Consider the following 16,672-nt stretch of genomic DNA (forward strand, 5'->3'; position numbering starts at 1 on the left):
TCAGCAGCCCAAACTCTGATAGATTATCACCGAGGACTGACTAACGATATGTCTTCTTTTTGGAAGTAACCCTGGATTCCTCCTTCATGAGGTCAGCTAGTTACCAGGACATGTTAATGTTAGGAGCTTACGTTAGAGCAGATAAGTGCATGTTTGATCTATTCCCTTGGAACCGGCTAAAAAAATGACACAAGCCTCCAAACTTGAGAGGAGCTGCTGCGCCTGGTTATGATCGCTTCAGTGTGTTCGGACAATCACTGTTTGGGGAAGACGTTACTGAGCAGTAAAGGATAATAAAAGTACATATATATTTATATCATGTAGGTAGTCAGCTGCATTTGACTTCTGTAACACATGATTTTGAGAGGACTGTTCCTTTAAGACTTTTTTATTCTGCACAGTGTTGAACTGAAAACAGTAGAAACCTCAGGAGAACAGAGGACACAGCGGAAACTACAGGACATCCTGAACAGACATCTGGTCACACACACCCACACACACACAGACACACACACTGACAAACACTCATCCAACCTCTAACCCTACACTGACCGTCCTTTTTACAGTCAGTCTGTTTTTAATATTTAGTTCATCTGGAGGAAAAAGTCACAAAAAATTATGAGACCAAATGTTCAAACAGGGAAATGAGTTTGTCACAGTGATCACAGCGACGTACGTACAGCACATTATCTGTCCGCTGTTTGCTGCTGATCATTGTTCTTGTCAGCTCGTAGACGTCATCGTCCACAGCATCGCAACCAGAGAGAACTTCAACAAGTCAAAAGAAAGTCCAACCTCCTGTTGGACAAGTGTCTTCAGAGGACGGCCAGGTCGTGGCAGCTCTTAGACCGAGCTTTGGCCGCCATGCGCTGGTTGTTGCGTGCTACTAGTCGGTCCAGGAAGCGCCGAGCCTTCTGGGTAAGACTCTCTTTGCGTTTGTAGATGGAGCGTCGGCGTTCGACGGCCTCGCTGCCGTCCCGACGGAGGCGGATCTGTCGGACCACGCCCTCGAAAAGCTCGGCCACATTGTGCTGCAGAGAAGCCGACGTCTCAATGAACTTACAGTCGAACACCACTGCACACGCTCGGCCCTCTGGGAAATAAGACAAACACAAAAAACTATAAATTCGTCTGATAGTATCAGTCGGTCGTTAGCCATCGTCAGATATCTGACCCTCACCTTCTACAGCGACTTCTCTGGACCGGACCAGGTCGCTCTTGTTGCCCACGAGGATGATGGGAAGGTTTTCGGCCTGGCGGGCGCGTCGCAGCGTGATGCGGAGCTCAGAGGCAGACTCAAAGCTGGAGCGGTCCGTGACGGAGTAAACGATGACGTAAGCACTCCCAACCTTCAGACAGTCGTCCTGAGAGAAGTGGTCCTCCCCCTCCTGACAGGAAGAGACACGTGGACACAGACGAGGAGAGAAACACTTAACTTTTGTTTCAGCGCCAAAACTTACATCTGATGCTCAACTTTACTTCAACACACACACACACACACACACACACACACACACACACACACACTGTACCAGTCTGTCGTTCTCCCAGGTGTCCATGACGATGAGTGTGGTTTCCTCTCCATCTACTGTCAGTGTGCGCTCGTACGTGTCCTCTGCAACAAACAATAAACACAAACAATAAACGACATGACTAAGAACGTGCAGTCCTGCTAGCAGCAGTACTTTGAGCTAAATGCTAATGTAGCATAATATCACAATCTATTCAATCGCAATCGCGATTCATGATCCATATCGCAATCTTTTATCGCAAGTTTTGAAATTGCTCAGTTTATACTATGTAAATATAATATTGAATTTAAGTGAGTTCTTTTGGGCATCCACCATTTTACAAGCAAAAACTTACAGTACATTGTTGGGTGAAGTAATTCATCCATTTAGCATCTAATTGGTTACATAACTGTATTTGTTTGTTCACGTAGCGCGGATCTGCTGGTCAATGAGAGACACCTTCAAGATCGATCACAATCTAAAATTATCGGATCGCCCAGCCCTGATCAGGATCCTGAGATATGGATGTCTAGCAGGTATAATGTTTACAATGTGCCTCATCCAGCTCTAAACACAAAGTAAGGGTGACTGCAATGTCAATAGTTTTGCAGGTATTGTGTCTTAAACCTGATAATGGCGCTACATGAAAAGTCAGGGGAGCACCAGATTGATCAGATTCATGAATTTCACAGTATTTCATGGCAATCTATCGAATAATTGCTGAGATATTTCAGTCTGGAGTGGTGGACAGTTTGATCAACCACGACTCAAGCAAGGCTGAACGAACAATCCAACAACAACAACAACAACAACAACAACATATATCACTGATCATAAAGAGACAACACAGTTAATAACTTTAACAAACAACTACATCAGGACTCTACATGAGCATACGATACAATAATAACGTGTAAAACTAAAGCAGGGAGTGTAACCAGACACGAAGCTCAGTCAGCTGGAAAACTAAGAGCAGACAGCCTCTGCCCCCTCACATCATGTCAGACTGTCATGGATCAATACACGCTGTCAATCATGGCCTGAGGCCAATCGTCACGTGGCAGAGGAGCTGATCAATGATGGTGGGTCAGTCAAGGTTGTGATTTCAGAACAAAGTCAGGGACAGAAACTGTGCACTGATCCGAAGAGGACCGAGCTGGAGTACGAGGCTACAACACAGTAAAACATGGTAGAAAACATTAAAGGGGAACTCTTTCCATAAAGTTGTCAGGCTTGTATGAGAGGAAACAGTCTAAGACAAATGACCGATAAACTCATCCTAATGTGGACAGTCAGTGTCAGTCAGTCAGGGTTCATTTATGTAACAATTTTAGTTGAAAACATTCAAAAATTAACTAAAATCATCAACAGAATGTGAAGAGTTTAACATTATGTCGACGACGTCTTTGTGTTGCAGAGAAATCTACTGAAGTTAGCATGCTAACCAGCTAGCCCCTAGCCAACTTGTACCTCAAGAGGTGATATATCCTGATGATGGTAAATAACACCAACGCTACCTGCAGAGTCAGCTACTGTAACACGACGGCTAGCTGCACAGTTAACTGGGCCTGCTAGCTAACAGCAGCTACAGTTAGCGGTAACTCTGCTGCCTCCTAGTTGTTTGGAGTATGAACTCCACAGGTGTCCAATTCTTACATATTGCACCTTTAATCTCCTTTAACAGCATCTCTAAAGCTCGCTAATCAACACGTGTCTTGTTCGTTTAATCCGTACAAAAACCAACAAATCACTACAAGGCCAGATATTTGTTCATGAATGTGCTTTAGAGGTGCTGGTAGGCTGATTTTGTTACCTTTGGACAGAGCCGGGCTAGCTGTTTCCCTGTTCCCACTCTTTATGTCAAGCTTAGGCAGTCGGCTGCCTGCGGTAGCTGCATATTTACTGTGAAGAAAGCGAATTCCTGGCAAGAAAGCAAATAAACATAGTTCCTGACTAAAAACATCCCCAGAAGCCCAGAAAGCGTTCTTCCCATAGACCAGCGTTATAAAAAAGACATCTGTAAAGCTGTTGACTGCAAACTAACAACTGCAAACAAGACCCGTTGTTAAGGGGCCGTCCACATCAAGACCGATCACTATAACAATAATAAAGATAACAATGTGAGCAACCAAAGTTCTGTAAACACCGGTACCAAGCAAGCACTTCGCGCTCCAGTTGTGTCGGCAGCTTAAGAAAATGACTATGAAAACCTGTTACTGTTGTGTGCTGTGCAGAGAAACACAAAAAGAAAACCACCAGATGGATTTGGTTTAACAAAAGGAGTGAGGAGAATCCAGCACTCTGCCTCGAGAGTTGTCATCTTTGAAGACAGATTTTGTTCATACATCAGTCAAAATCGCTTTAAAGGACATCGCACCCAATCGGCACCAAAGTTTGTTTTGCAATCGTTTGGTAAAATGACGTCTGTCGTTACTCTTTGCACTAGTAAATAAACTGACTAACTCCTTTCAGCTACTGTATGTGTTATTATGGATACCGCTGCTGTCCTTGCTAAGACCCGCCCTACTCTGCCTCTGTTTGGTTGCCTTCATTGGTAGGGCGGGATCCATAATGTTGCGTCAGTTATACAGCAAAATCCATCTGAAGTTAGCTGATGTTAGCCTCCATGAGCTATGGCGCCAAGAAAAGCTGCAAATCCCTGAGGTGTTGAGCTTACGAACAAAAGGATTAACAATCAAACTAGATAAACCAATCAGATAACCAAACGTAACATCCCACCTCCTGGTTGTTCGTCTTTCTCTGTGATTCCAGCAAAGATCCCAGCGAGGCTGGTCTTTCCGACGCCATGGTCGCCTAGCAACACCACTCTGTAAACACACTCCGAGTCGCTCTGCGAGTCGTCCTCCGAGTCTGAGCTCCACTGGGCGCGGTAGTGGAGCGACTTGTCTCCGGGGTGGTACGACGCCGACTGTCCCAGAGGAGGGTGGCTGCGCTGGGCGCGGGGCTGCTCGGGGTCGGGCAGGGCGCTGCTGGAGAGCCGGGTGTCTTGGGGCCAGGACGGGTGATGGCAGAAGTGGCCGGGAGGAATCGGCGTGCTGGCTCGCCGCCGCAGGGGCTCCTTCTCTCTCTGGGTGTTGAGGGTCATGTTGCTATGGTAATGGCATCAGGATGGATGGGCCTGAGGGACACGCAAGGAGGATTCAGGTTCAAGAATAAAGTTTGGTTCACTGTGGTCTTTCAGATTTTTGGAAAGGTCTGACATTTTAAAACGACCAATCACAGAGCGTTACTTTTAGCGTTGCCAAACAAAGATCAAATCACTGTGGTCGACCCCCTTTAATTTAACTTGTGACCGTGCTGCAGTGATGTAAGAAGTGTACTCCAGGGTGTGTCAGCACACTCTGACATCACTGCCGCTTACAGGTACGACAGACTGGAAACTTCCCACCAGAGATGGCAGTATCACATTCGGTATTGCCATCCGTCCTGAGTGATCCAATCACAAGTGGACAGCTTTAAGCTCACCTGGCATTAAATGCATCTCCACATGTGTCTCGAGTGACCCAAATATACACCTACATCACTGGATACATAGCTCTTACACAAAGAAAGAAATATCATCATGTATAATGTTTGCCGAATTAACAAGTAGGCCCAAATATTTAACAATCTGTCTTAGACAGCGTTTCACAACGTTTATAAAGTTTCTCCTCCTGCAACAAGTCTCAAAATTGAGCGTTTTTTAAATGGAGTCTGGGGCCTTTCTCCACGGATCACAAATAAGTATCTTTTATTAGTTACTGTTTACCATGAATATGTTTTATTCTTAAATATATTTGGTGTAGATGGAGAAATTAGTCAAAACTAACTAACCTGGGAATACCATGGTAGAAAGTGTGTATGATAGATGTTTACATCCTGAGGTAGCTGCGTGGTAAGATTTTGTGTTGCTCTTGCACAAGCTCTGCTCCCTTGTGATTTTGTTTTAGTGAAACGCATTCTTCTCTAAAGCGCAACCTAAGATCTCATGTCACTTGATTTCTGTTTTTATCTCTCAGTGGGAGTGTTTAACCTGGAGCAGAGTGAGCAGAGTGAAGTTGACTTTGTCTTCGTCTACAAGCTATCTGATGATGTACTAAATGATGAAGAAGCTTTGATTAAGTTAAAATATAGTTTGAGCAGAGTCTGGGTGTTACGCTGTATCTCAGTAAAACTAGACACGATAGTTGCAACTTAGAGTTAATATAGGACTTAAAATTTAAACCTTTCTGAGCCAATGATGGTCACTCCTTATTATGATTTGTCTGGAAACAGAGAGACATGAGGGACTGATGATTAAAGAGCCAGATGAATTTATTTCCAGTATTTAGGGAGTACATTTCCTGTGAGCGACTACGTCCCTTTACATTTTTGATAACACTTAGCACGCTTGGTATTGGTGTGTTAAGCTTCTGTTACTTGGACAAGACAAGAATTGAAAACCACAATCAGTTATAATGTATATAAATGTACTAAATAACTAAAGTTAAAAACTGATTTGAATGAATATTATATAGCACCCACCCAACTCAGGTCCCAGGTCTAATCCTAAACTAACCCATGAAGACCTTGAGCGTGCATAAGAGAGCACGGACACACAAACAAACCTCCTGCCATAAATAATTCAAGTATTTAAAGGTGCCAAGTGCGACAGTCAGTGATAGTGAGGTTGAGTCCGGCCAGGACAGAGCTCCTGCCTCTGGATGGCAGTTAGTGAACAACTTACTCTAACTTATTTAACAGCTTTAATCCTGCAACAACCTCCAAAAGTACTTTTCATTAACAGAAATTATTTAAGATTTCTGTTAATTCATCCACCGCAGGACGACAAGCATCAGACATTCAGGAGGTTAAATGCAGGTCTCATGTGTAAAATATCACAAGTTAAATAAGTTAATGACTGCTGATTACATTGTTGGAAAAACAGTTCATGAACTACGTCAGGAAATTTAAGTAAAGTGATATCAACCAGAAACTCTCATTAAAGAAAGCACAAGAAATGTACGTTTTCACACTTTACACATAAAATGCCTGAAAACCCCAAATTCCTGTATCGTCCATGTGAATATTATCACATGTAATATGTCAAAAGACACTTCGACATGTAAATGTAACAGTGAAATATTCCTCACATGTGCTATTAAATGTAAAATGTATGTTATTGTGTGTAAAATATCTTAAAATAATGTGCTGATATAATCGTTTTTGGGGCATTTCACAAGTGAGAGATCATAATTAATGTGTGAATGTTTATTATTTATAAGTGACGACTGGAAAACTCAAAGAAATAAAAAAAAAACATGATCAGCAAAATAACATGCAGAAGACAGGCAGCCTTACCGTACACCCCATGAACAGTCTCGTGTCCGTCCAGCCTCAGTAAACAACAGAACTGAGCTGAACCCGGGCTCTGTGTCTCGGTGTAACAGTACCCCGGTGCCACAGTAACCCGCCTGGAAAAAAAAAAGTTCCACAACAGCGTTAAAAATTCAGCAGTGCAATCACAGAGTTATCTACCTCCCTCTGTGAGTGTGTGTGTCTGTCTGTGTGTGTGTGTGTGTCAGAGTGACAGCAGAGGAGAAACAGATAACTGAGGAGGGACTGTGTGTGTGTGTGTGTGTGTGTGTGTTGTTGTATCAGTGTGGAGGTTGAGTTGGTTTAGGAAACATCTTGGTCACTTCCTGTTCGTCCCATAAGACAACATGGTTTTGCTCCATGAAACTTTTCAGTCGGGATCTAGTTCACATGATAAAATGTTTTTAAATATTGGGTAATTTTACGAACCTGAGAGCTAAATGATGAAAGATGTTTCTCCTCTATGGGACTTGTTAAGACGGATCATCAGAGAAAAAGTCAAATAACTACCTGATAAATGAAGGACGAGCTGATACAGAACAATAACTCAGATTATCAGTTTACTATCAGAAAAAGCAAAAAGACGAACTGGCTAACCAGCAGCTAACTTGGCTTTCTAGTTAAAGAACAGTTTACGAACTAGCTCGCTAACAAAGTTTACTTTAACTAACTACTAAGTAACAAAAACACCAGTTTACTGACTAGCTAGCTGATGATAACCAATAACGATCGAGCTAAGTGATGAAGGACTAGTTTACTGAATCTCTGATTAACTGTACGAGGAGTATGCAACTAGTAGGCAGAACTAGCTAACTGATAAAGTTACCAGTTTACTAACTAGCTGGCTAATGAAAGTATGAGTTTATCTGATGAAGGACTAACTGTCAACACAGTTCAGTCACGTAACGGGTTACAATTCGCGTTACCGACCGAAGTGAAGCATTTATTGTTGTTTTTTTAAGAACCCAACACACATGACTATATTAAAATAGGCTCTGTGTGTTTATTTAAAAAGATCTCGGCTATTTAATTGTTTTATTTAGGTTATTTGGGCATTTTGTTGAAAGCGCTGATGAGTGAAAACTGGAGGTTACCAGTTGACCAGTTGTCTGTGGCCAGTGTGTTTGGAGTTTGACCCAGAGAGGGTTAATTCAGAATGTGTTGGACCCTGCTGAAGATTTTTGACCTTTTTATATATTTTTGTGAATCCTCAAACTTGGAAGTGACATTTTTATTTGCTCATTTACTCCTGAACCTGTTTACTAAAGAAGCCCTGGCACACATGGCATCTCAAATTTCCAAGATATCAAGTCAAAATTGTGAGTCAGTGAAAATCTTCATACATACAATTTAGATGAATAATTGTAGTTTATAGTTTTTTTTAATTAATCTAAATTTTTCTCACTTTTCACCGGCAGAATTGTGTTTCCACAGTTTACACGAGCCGACATGGAAAAGTAGAAACACACATCGTTTCCTCTTTGACCCTCTGAGTGCTCTTACTGAAGCTCAACACATCACAGATGTTTAGATTTTATCCTCCCCCTCAGTTGAAAAGTTTAAAATTTAAGAGGAGTTTCCTCCCACATCATCATCATCATCATCTTCATCATCATCGGCTCGTCCAATCCAGTGAGCAGTTCAGTTGTTATATGTCTGAATGATTGGACACAATAATAAACTCTCTGTCAGTGTCTCCTCAGAGAAATCTGTTGACACCACAACAACAACAAAAACAATGACAGAAGTTCAACATTTTCTCAACTGAAGTGTGTATTTAGACGACTGTGTTGTATCATTCCTGTATTGGGTGTTGAGCTGATAGTAGTAGATGTATTATGTGGAGTATTGACCTCTGCTGCCCCCACATGGTCACTGGAGGAACTGTAATACTGCACTGCTGCAGTTCAGTTTAATCAGTTATCCATATTTTATGTATTAACATACTGTAGTTTCTTTCATCTTGTACATCGCTCAGGCTTTTGATACGACACTTAACATGTTTCAAGTCTCCTCAGTTTTTCATTTATAACAACATAAATAAAAGTGCTTCATCCTGACAGGAATCACAGTTGATTTCTTTATTTAATTTCTAAAGTTGTGATCTTTAATATTACTCCGCCCAAGTGTAGAAACTGCAGGATGAATCCTGAGACGACAGACAGGCCTGCTGGGCTCCAGCTGACTGCTGAGGGTCGACGTCGTCGGTTTGATCCGGATTGGTGGGAGAAGGAGAAGGAGAAGGTGAAGGAGAAGGAGAAGGAGTGGCTGGAGTGGAGAACATAAATATAAAATGAAATATACCATATAAATTAAACATTAGTGACAATTATATTAATAAAAATGAACATCGTGTTGAGTGATTGCAGTGGTAAATACGTCACCTGATATAATAGTTTTCTGTTTATTTCTGTTTGCATTTAGTTTTTGGATTAACGTCAGTATGAATGTGAGTTTAAGACATATAAACTTCTGAAGGTTCATTGTTTCTCACCTGAAGGACGTCTTCTATATATAGTGAGCCAGTCCCGCGGTAGGTCAGGCCAAGTGTTCACGGCTGCAGGAGGGAAATAAATCTACATCAAGCTTCATAAAGTTACTTAAAACATGAATACTTGAGACTTGTCGTGTTTGCACTTAAGATGATTCTTCAATCACAATGAAGACTCTCATTTTTAACAAATCATGTTGTTTTAAATACTCAGCAATATTCAGTGACATCTACCTTGGCTGGGAAGTGAAGCTGGAGTTGAAGCCTCTAGCTCTGATCCGGATGTCAGGCCTGGACGGGGAAGGAGGACTCAGAAGCAGATTAAGAGCAATTGGAGCAGGCTTTATTCAAGAATTGGTTTTCTTCACTTGAACTTTAATAAAGTGATTAAACAAATTGGCTATGAGTCAGGATATCTACTCTGTAGGCTAAGTAACAACAAAACAGAACAGAAACAGAATCGAGGCAAAATGACCTCAAAGAAAAAGGATAATAAAACAGAAAATCACTCCTGCGGAGGCAAAGGCTATAAACAGAACTACACTCACGACTGACTTATGAAAAAACAACACACAAGACTAGCTAGCTAACAGCCATGACACCGAGGTATTCTGAATATAAACTGAACTAAATTTGTCCAAAACTTTTTTTTTATTTTTACAACCAAACATGCAAAGCTAATGACATTCCCATCACCCTCAGCTGTTCTTTAAGTGCTTATAAACATATGTAAGCATGCATCCATACTAAGCTAAGATGGTTAGCATGATAAACATTATATCAGTTAGTTAGCATTATTATCATTGTGAGCATGCTAATGTTTGCATTTAGCTTAAAGCGCCGTCGTCCCTCAGCAGGCCTGAAACCTCACAGATCCATTAGTATGGCTGTTTGAATATGGAAGTCTTTGCTAGTTGTGGTTTTTCAATGTTTTTGTTGTGTTGACTGTCATTTCCCTCTTTTTCCCCGGTAAAAGGAGTTTTTTTTCAGTGTGGCAACAAAATTGTGGGTCTAAGGACAGAGGATGTAGTTCACTGTACAGATTGTAAAGCCAAGTGAGGCAATGTGATTGTGATTTTGGGCTACATAAATAAAATGTATTTAATTTGACCTTACTGTCCTTAGAAGAGCAAAACTGTAATGACTTTGTATCTGATGAAAAAGTTGGGGGTTTTCCTGTTTACTTCAATACAGCCAGAGTTTTACCACAGCAGCATCTAGTGGAGATTAGAGGAACTACAGCTGAACACACTTCAGCTCTGACCGCAACACTCAGCCGTAGATTGGATGGAAACAGGAAGCAGGAAGCAGGACGGTTTGTCAGCATGTTTTTAATCAGATTAATACAGAACAGGAAGCCAGTGAATATTTTTCTTTACAAAATAAAATCCCATAATTCAACAGGAACAATGTACAACGGAGGAATATATAGAAAAATCTTTGTGTCATATCTTAAAGTCTCATATGTCTCAATATATTAAAGCACCATCAAACACAGTGTTCATCTTTATATTAATCTGTAGGATTAACATAAAATATCATAAATGAAAACTTACATTCAACTTTACCCTGATAGAGTTTATTAGGCACCATGTTGATATAAATACAGTTTCATTACAGAAAAAGTAAAAAAGTACTGAAGGATGATAACAGAAAATCAAAGAGGGGTCTAAAAATATTGTAAATATAACAATCAGTATTTACACAGTGTGTGTGTGTGTGTGTGTGTGTGTGCGTGTGTGTTCAGACAGCATTATTGGTATTGTTGTTATTGATCTCCATCCTGCTGACCAGTTCAGTCACCAGCTGCTGCACAGTGTGAGAACGAAGCCGGCCGATCTCCAGCACGCCCTCATGGTTCACACTGTCCGAGTCCTCGTAACTCTTCACCACCTGTCACAGATCGATCAGTCAATCAATCAATCAATCAGCTCCCAACTTGACCACAGGAGGTTCATTTTATCAATCGTCAGTTATAGTCACATAAATGTTGATGTATTGATCGGTGTGTTTACCTTGTTGGTGATCAGAGAGAGGCCAAACACTCTCAGACCGCAGTGAGTCGCCACGACGACCTCAGGAGCTGTACTCATACCTGTAAACACACAGTATCAACAAAATGTAAATAAATAGCAGCTTTGACGTGACATCTGTGTGTTGTTGCAAAAATATCTACGGAAGTTAACATGCTAACCAGCTAGCCCCGACCCCACAAAGTCCAAAGCTCCTGTGCTAGCGGTGTAAACACCAACACTCCCCAGGTCCCTGAGCTTCCAGTCCAAACTGCTAGCTGTGCGGCTAACTGAGCTAACTGGCTGACAGCAGCTACAGTTAGCAGCAGTTAGCGGTTATTCTGGTGATATGTTTATATTGACAGATCGGTTTCTGTTTTTTTGTGTCTTACCGACAGCGTCCACCCCGAGTCGATGCAGCAGTCTGGCCTCAGCGATGCTTTCGAAGTTAGGCCCACCCACCATGGCGTACACGCCCTCCTGTATCAGACTGGTCACGCCCAGCTGCTTGGCGATCTCCATCGCTACGCAACGCAGGCCTTTGTCATAGCAACCTGACATGGCTGGGAAACGAGGCCCGAACCTGTAAACAACAAATAATAACATGATAATCAACTGAAACAAAACTGTAAACAATGTTCAATACTTTGTGACTAAGACAACTGAGTTAACACAAGAAATAAACAACGTTAGTGTGAGAAAGAGTTGAAGCCTAAATAAACAATTAATTTTAAAACAACAAACAAACAAATAAAGAAGACAACAAGCTTCGAAAACATGAAATGACAATAACAGAAACAACACATAACCAAATGTATATATGAGTTACTTGTCGTCGTTGGGTCCGCACAGCGGGTTCAGACCGACCAGTCCGGGGAAGTTGACGTGGTCTTTGATGATCATGATGTCACCAGGCTGGAGGCCGTCAGCCAATGAACCTGCAGCGTTCGTCACGATCAGAGTCTCCACCCCCAACAGCTTGAAGACTCGGACTGGGAACGTGGTCTGATGAACAGACAGACAGACAGACAGACAGACAGGTTGGTAACCATCCTCCTCTCAGATATAAGAGACTTCCTGTTAAAGCTGGTTGTCATGGTGACCGTGGTCCCAGGATGTCTGCTGACTGTTACATAATCAACCAATCACAGGTTATGGTGTATTTTAGCCCTGAGTGCAGCCTTTCAGGTACAACTTCCTCTAGGTCTGTGTAAAAATTCTCAGCGTGTGTGTGTGTGTGTGTGTGTGTGTGTGTGTGTGATACGGGGGGAAACAATAGCAGCATTCAACGGTCTGCTAAAAGGCTGCATGTGACCGAACTCATGCATGACCTGAGCCCGGTTCACCAATGCACGCACACACACACACTCACACACGCACGCATGCACGCACACACACACGCACACACACAGAGTTAATGTTACAGGTTCAGTCTCACACTGCCGATTACACTCATACTTGTATTATGTAAAGGTTGCGTGACTGGGGTGCTGTAATCAGCTCACAAAGTGTGTATGTGTGTGTGTGTGTGTGTAGTGTTTCCAGTATGCAGAACGTATTTGTGTTTATTGTTTACTGTTTTGTGTGCAGTTATTGTCTGTAAACACAACAATGTAAAACTGGGTGGAAACACTGAATTCCTGTGAATTCTGGAAAAATGTGATCTGTTTCCTGAAGCCAGCGCTCGTGCTTTTGTCTCGTGGCCTTTTAGGTTTGAGATACAAAAATGTGTGTGTGTGTGTGTGTGTGTGTACCTTGCAGAGTGAGTGTCCTTCATACATGTGGAAGCGACCCTGCATGCACACGCACGTCTTCCCCTTCAGCTCCCCGAAAACCAGCCGACCAGCATGACCCTGCACTGAAACACACACACAGACAAACAATAACAGTGAACAACAACCAACAGCTGTTGGTGGAGCGATGCTAGCAGTTTCCCCCTGTTTCCAGTCTTTGTGCTAAGCTAGGCTAAGCGTGTCCTGACAGTTACTGCTCATACATGTTGTAATCACAGACAGGCTTGTTATTTGTCTTTCTTTTCTTCACCAGCTGGTGTTGAACCTAACTTTGCTCCACATACAATCATTTCATAATCAGGATTTATGATATATTTCTCTTTGAGGGGGGTTAATGAATAAAAGCTTGATCGATCAATAATCTGTTGGAGTACCTGTGCTCTGTGGGAAGCCCGGTATGTCAGAATAAGCGAAGGAGTCTTGACACTTCAGGGTGTCGGCGAGCATGCCCAGTCCAGACCCGCAGATGATCGCCACCTGGGGGCGGTGCTTCGTCTGAGACATCAACCAATCGGCTGTCTTCTGGTATTCGTCATGACTGCAGACAGGAAGAAGAGAAGACAAGGGGATTATTTATTTTTTGGTATTTATTTTTAGGAGGAATTTATTAATTTAACGGTGAGCTGAGACAGATCTGATCAAGTGATGCATCATCATCATCATCATCATCATGACTGGAGAAAAATGTCTTTTGAGCGGGCAGAGTGTGAACTGTGACGTTGAGTAAGAATGATCAGGTCTAAGTTGAATCAGGAGGTAGAGCTCTGCAGTATGTAATTGACCTTAAAATTCAGTTTGGTTTAGATAATGTGGTTAAACTGTGGGTATTCTGACCACCTGACAGCTCGTGCTGTCGTCCAGCTGGACGCTTCATGATGCTGCCAGGTTCACATTTCAGTTTGAAGACGAAAACTGACGAATGATTGTCAAAAAGTATTATTGTTTACCTTTCTCAAGTATCTCGGTGAAATCTAAATGTAATAGTTTGACATTTTGGGGTTCTGATGAGAAGATACCACTCTCATATCTGCCTTTTAAATATGCAGCTTCAGGCAGCAGCTGGGTTAGCTTAGCATTAGCCTTGAGACACCTGGCTAACACAATCCAATTACCAGCACCTCTAAAACTCACTAATTTATATCTCATTAATCAGTAATCATGTGCCGGACCGTCCTTGAAACCGTCTCCTTGAAATTATTTTTTATCATAAACAGCGTTACATGACTCACTTCTACGCTTTGTATCATCATGAAACTCCCCAAACTTCCGTCCAAACGAGTAACAGCTGCATTAAAAAAAAATATCTGGGTGTTTGATTTAGTCAGAAAGTTAACTACGACTCCCAAGGTGCATTTTGGCAAGAATCGTCCAATCATCGAGCTTGAAACTCTTCCACATGAGCTGCTAATGTCGGTTGGAAGCTAAAGATGAGGATGAGTATAAAATGTACATATATTTACATGTACATACTGTATGATGAGGGTAGACTGATCATTTTATTCTGCATTCTTCTGATTATTGAATCAGTACTTTTGTAATCCAGTTGTTGATAAAATACAGTACATTAATCTACAAATGAGCCACTTTGGCTCAGATGCAAAAAGCAATCTGCAAAGTTACCAGCGAGTAAAGTCATCAAATAAATGCAGCAATTAAAAAAGTACAACATTTGCCTCCGAAATGTAGTTGAAGTATAATGTAGAAGAACATGGAAATACTCAACAGTACTTGAGTGAATGTACTTAGTTACATTCCATCACTGAGTATTTAGAGCCCTCTGCTGTGCCAAAATATCAAAACATGTTTTAATAAATGTGTCATAAAAGAAACCTATGAGGTCGTTACAGCGACAGGTAGAGACGGTGGGAAGTAATAACGAGTCCCTCGTTATTACAAGATTTGAAAGCTGCCTACTCAAACTACACTTTGGTACCTCAGCAGACGAGTACCTCTCGTATTACTTTGATTATCCAGAGATTTTCTTGTTTGTTTCCTTACTGTACGCCTCAAAACATAACTGTGACATATGCTAGAACAAAAGGACTTAATAGGTTCTGCAGAATATCAGTGTTGTCACATCATTTTCTCCAGTACTTTACTCAGAGCTCCTCTAAAATACCCAGTTTTTACTCTGTTCTCCACAGTCTTGTACCAGTTGGCACCGGCAAGTGTTTTATTTCCACCTGATTCACAGAGCGAAATTACACTGTAAAAGTTATAAAGCTGTTTTATAAAGTGAAGAAAAAACACTGTTTTTCTAAATTTTCCTCTAATCTGATTTCTAAAATGGATCTTTTCAGGCTTCGAAAAACGACTGAAAACAAACAAAACAAAACAGAAAAAAGCAACTTGTTGGTTGAAGTGCTCGAAGCAAAAACATGCAGTGACGTGGGGACACGAGCCAAAACATTCAGTCAGCACCGGTCCGGTATGTTGAGAGAAAGATGTTAGTGACAGTAAAACATACAGCTGTTTTAGAAGAGACACAACACAGGTGTAATAAAGCGGTTTTCTTACCTGATCTGTTCTTTGCTGTGCATGATGGACGGATGACAGACGACTGACGATGACGGTGAATGTACAGCAGACAGATGTGTGTGTACAAGTGTGTGTGTGTACAAGTGTGTGTTGATGGAGGGACAGTCAGAGTGTGGCCAGCTGATGCCGACCGGCCTACATATTCACTGGTCACATGCTCCTGATTGGTCGACAACTCGTCCATTCATCCGCTGCAGCCAATGGGACTACGGTGTTGTAGGAATGTATGTGTGTGTGTTTGTGTGTGTGTGTGTGTGTGTGTGTGTGTGTGTGTGTGTGTGTGTGTGTTTTGGGTTGTGTAAGTGGCATCTACTTTTGCGTCACACCCCCGCTGACAGTAATGTGATTTTACTTCAATGTTAACTCGCTCTAACTATGATCCTGATGCTGAAGCACACACACACACACACACACACACACACACACACACGCACACAGAGTCAGCTGTGACTGTATCGTGACCTTAAAGTAAACACTCACACAGTAAAACTTTGGCTGTCTGTGATTACTTACACAAACACAGAGGCTGCAGGTCCGTTACAGCCACAATATATATTTTCTGGATCATCGTCTATTGATTTCTGTTTTCTATGCATTTGACACTCTACTGTATTTGTTATTATGCAAGAGGAATCACCTCATATCGGAAACGTTCGGTCGCGTCTGTTTAAATAAATGCCATCAGCCACTATCGATGATGTACGAGGGTGTTGTCACATTACATAAGGGGAAATTAACTTTGGTCTGAGGGTCAAGGAGGCACTCAAGAGCGAGGGGTCGGGGTGAGTCTGCACCATTTGAAGGAATTTTCTATAAATTGAACTTCTTGACTGTGTTTGTGGTCTTTCACACAGCTCGAGAAAATCTTATTTACGAATATTTACGATTAAATTAAATAATAATTGTTCCAGACACAGCTGATACAATTTCAGCTGAAAGCCTCTAGTAGAAATGAAGAATTGCGACCCTCAG

General features: G+C 41.8%; 2 protein-coding genes across 2 annotated transcripts; both read right to left on the reverse strand.

The window, feature by feature from the left end:
- Positions 1-415: 415 nt before the first annotated feature.
- On the reverse strand, positions 416-7,048 carry rem1 (RAS (RAD and GEM)-like GTP-binding 1). The gene is made up of 5 exons (XM_084348527.1): positions 6,852-7,048; positions 4,251-4,650; positions 1,533-1,615; positions 1,181-1,388; positions 416-1,093 (listed from the first exon to the last, which is right to left on the reverse strand). Exons 2-5 carry the CDS (start codon positions 4,615-4,617, stop codon positions 816-818), a joined length of 936 nt encoding a protein of 311 aa, XP_084204653.1. The 5' UTR covers positions 4,618-4,650; positions 6,852-7,048; the 3' UTR covers positions 416-815.
- Positions 7,049-10,671: 3,623 nt separating this feature from the next.
- On the reverse strand, positions 10,672-15,794 carry pnp4a (purine nucleoside phosphorylase 4a). The gene is made up of 7 exons (XM_084347870.1): positions 15,680-15,794; positions 13,537-13,700; positions 13,124-13,227; positions 12,199-12,374; positions 11,762-11,952; positions 11,373-11,452; positions 10,672-11,250 (listed from the first exon to the last, which is right to left on the reverse strand). The coding sequence occupies exons 1-7, from the start codon at positions 15,700-15,702 to the stop codon at positions 11,101-11,103; spliced, it is 888 nt and encodes a 295-aa protein (XP_084203996.1). The 5' UTR covers positions 15,703-15,794; the 3' UTR covers positions 10,672-11,100.
- Positions 15,795-16,672: the final 878 nt, after the last annotated feature.

This window comes from Pagrus pagrus (genome assembly GCF_965226575.1).
Source record: "Pagrus pagrus genome assembly, chromosome: 3".
Lineage (NCBI taxonomy): Eukaryota > Metazoa > Chordata > Actinopteri > Spariformes > Sparidae > Pagrus > Pagrus pagrus.

What these genes read in the sequence shown, in the direction of transcription:
- rem1 (XM_084348527.1), bottom strand. Translation starts at nt 4,617, where the DNA reads ATGACCCTCAACACCCAGAGAGAGAAGGAGCCCCTGCGGCGGCGAGCC. An exon ending in CCTGGGAGAACGACAGACTG is followed by an intron (nt 1,389 to 1,532) that starts GTACAGTGTGTG and finishes TCTTCCTGTCAG; the next exon opens with GAGGGGGAGGACCACTTCTC. An exon ending in CAGAGAAGTCGCTGTAGAAG is followed by an intron (nt 1,094 to 1,180) that starts GTGAGGGTCAGA and finishes CTTATTTCCCAG; the next exon opens with AGGGCCGAGCGTGTGCAGTG.
- pnp4a (XM_084347870.1), bottom strand. Translation starts at nt 15,702, where the DNA reads ATGCACAGCAAAGAACAGATCAG. An exon ending in GGGCTTCCCACAGAGCACAG is followed by an intron (nt 13,228 to 13,536) that starts GTACTCCAACAG and finishes TGTGTGTTTCAG; the next exon opens with TGCAGGGTCATGCTGGTCGG. An exon ending in AAGGACACTCACTCTGCAAG is followed by an intron (nt 12,375 to 13,123) that starts GTACACACACAC and finishes TCTGTTCATCAG; the next exon opens with ACCACGTTCCCAGTCCGAGT.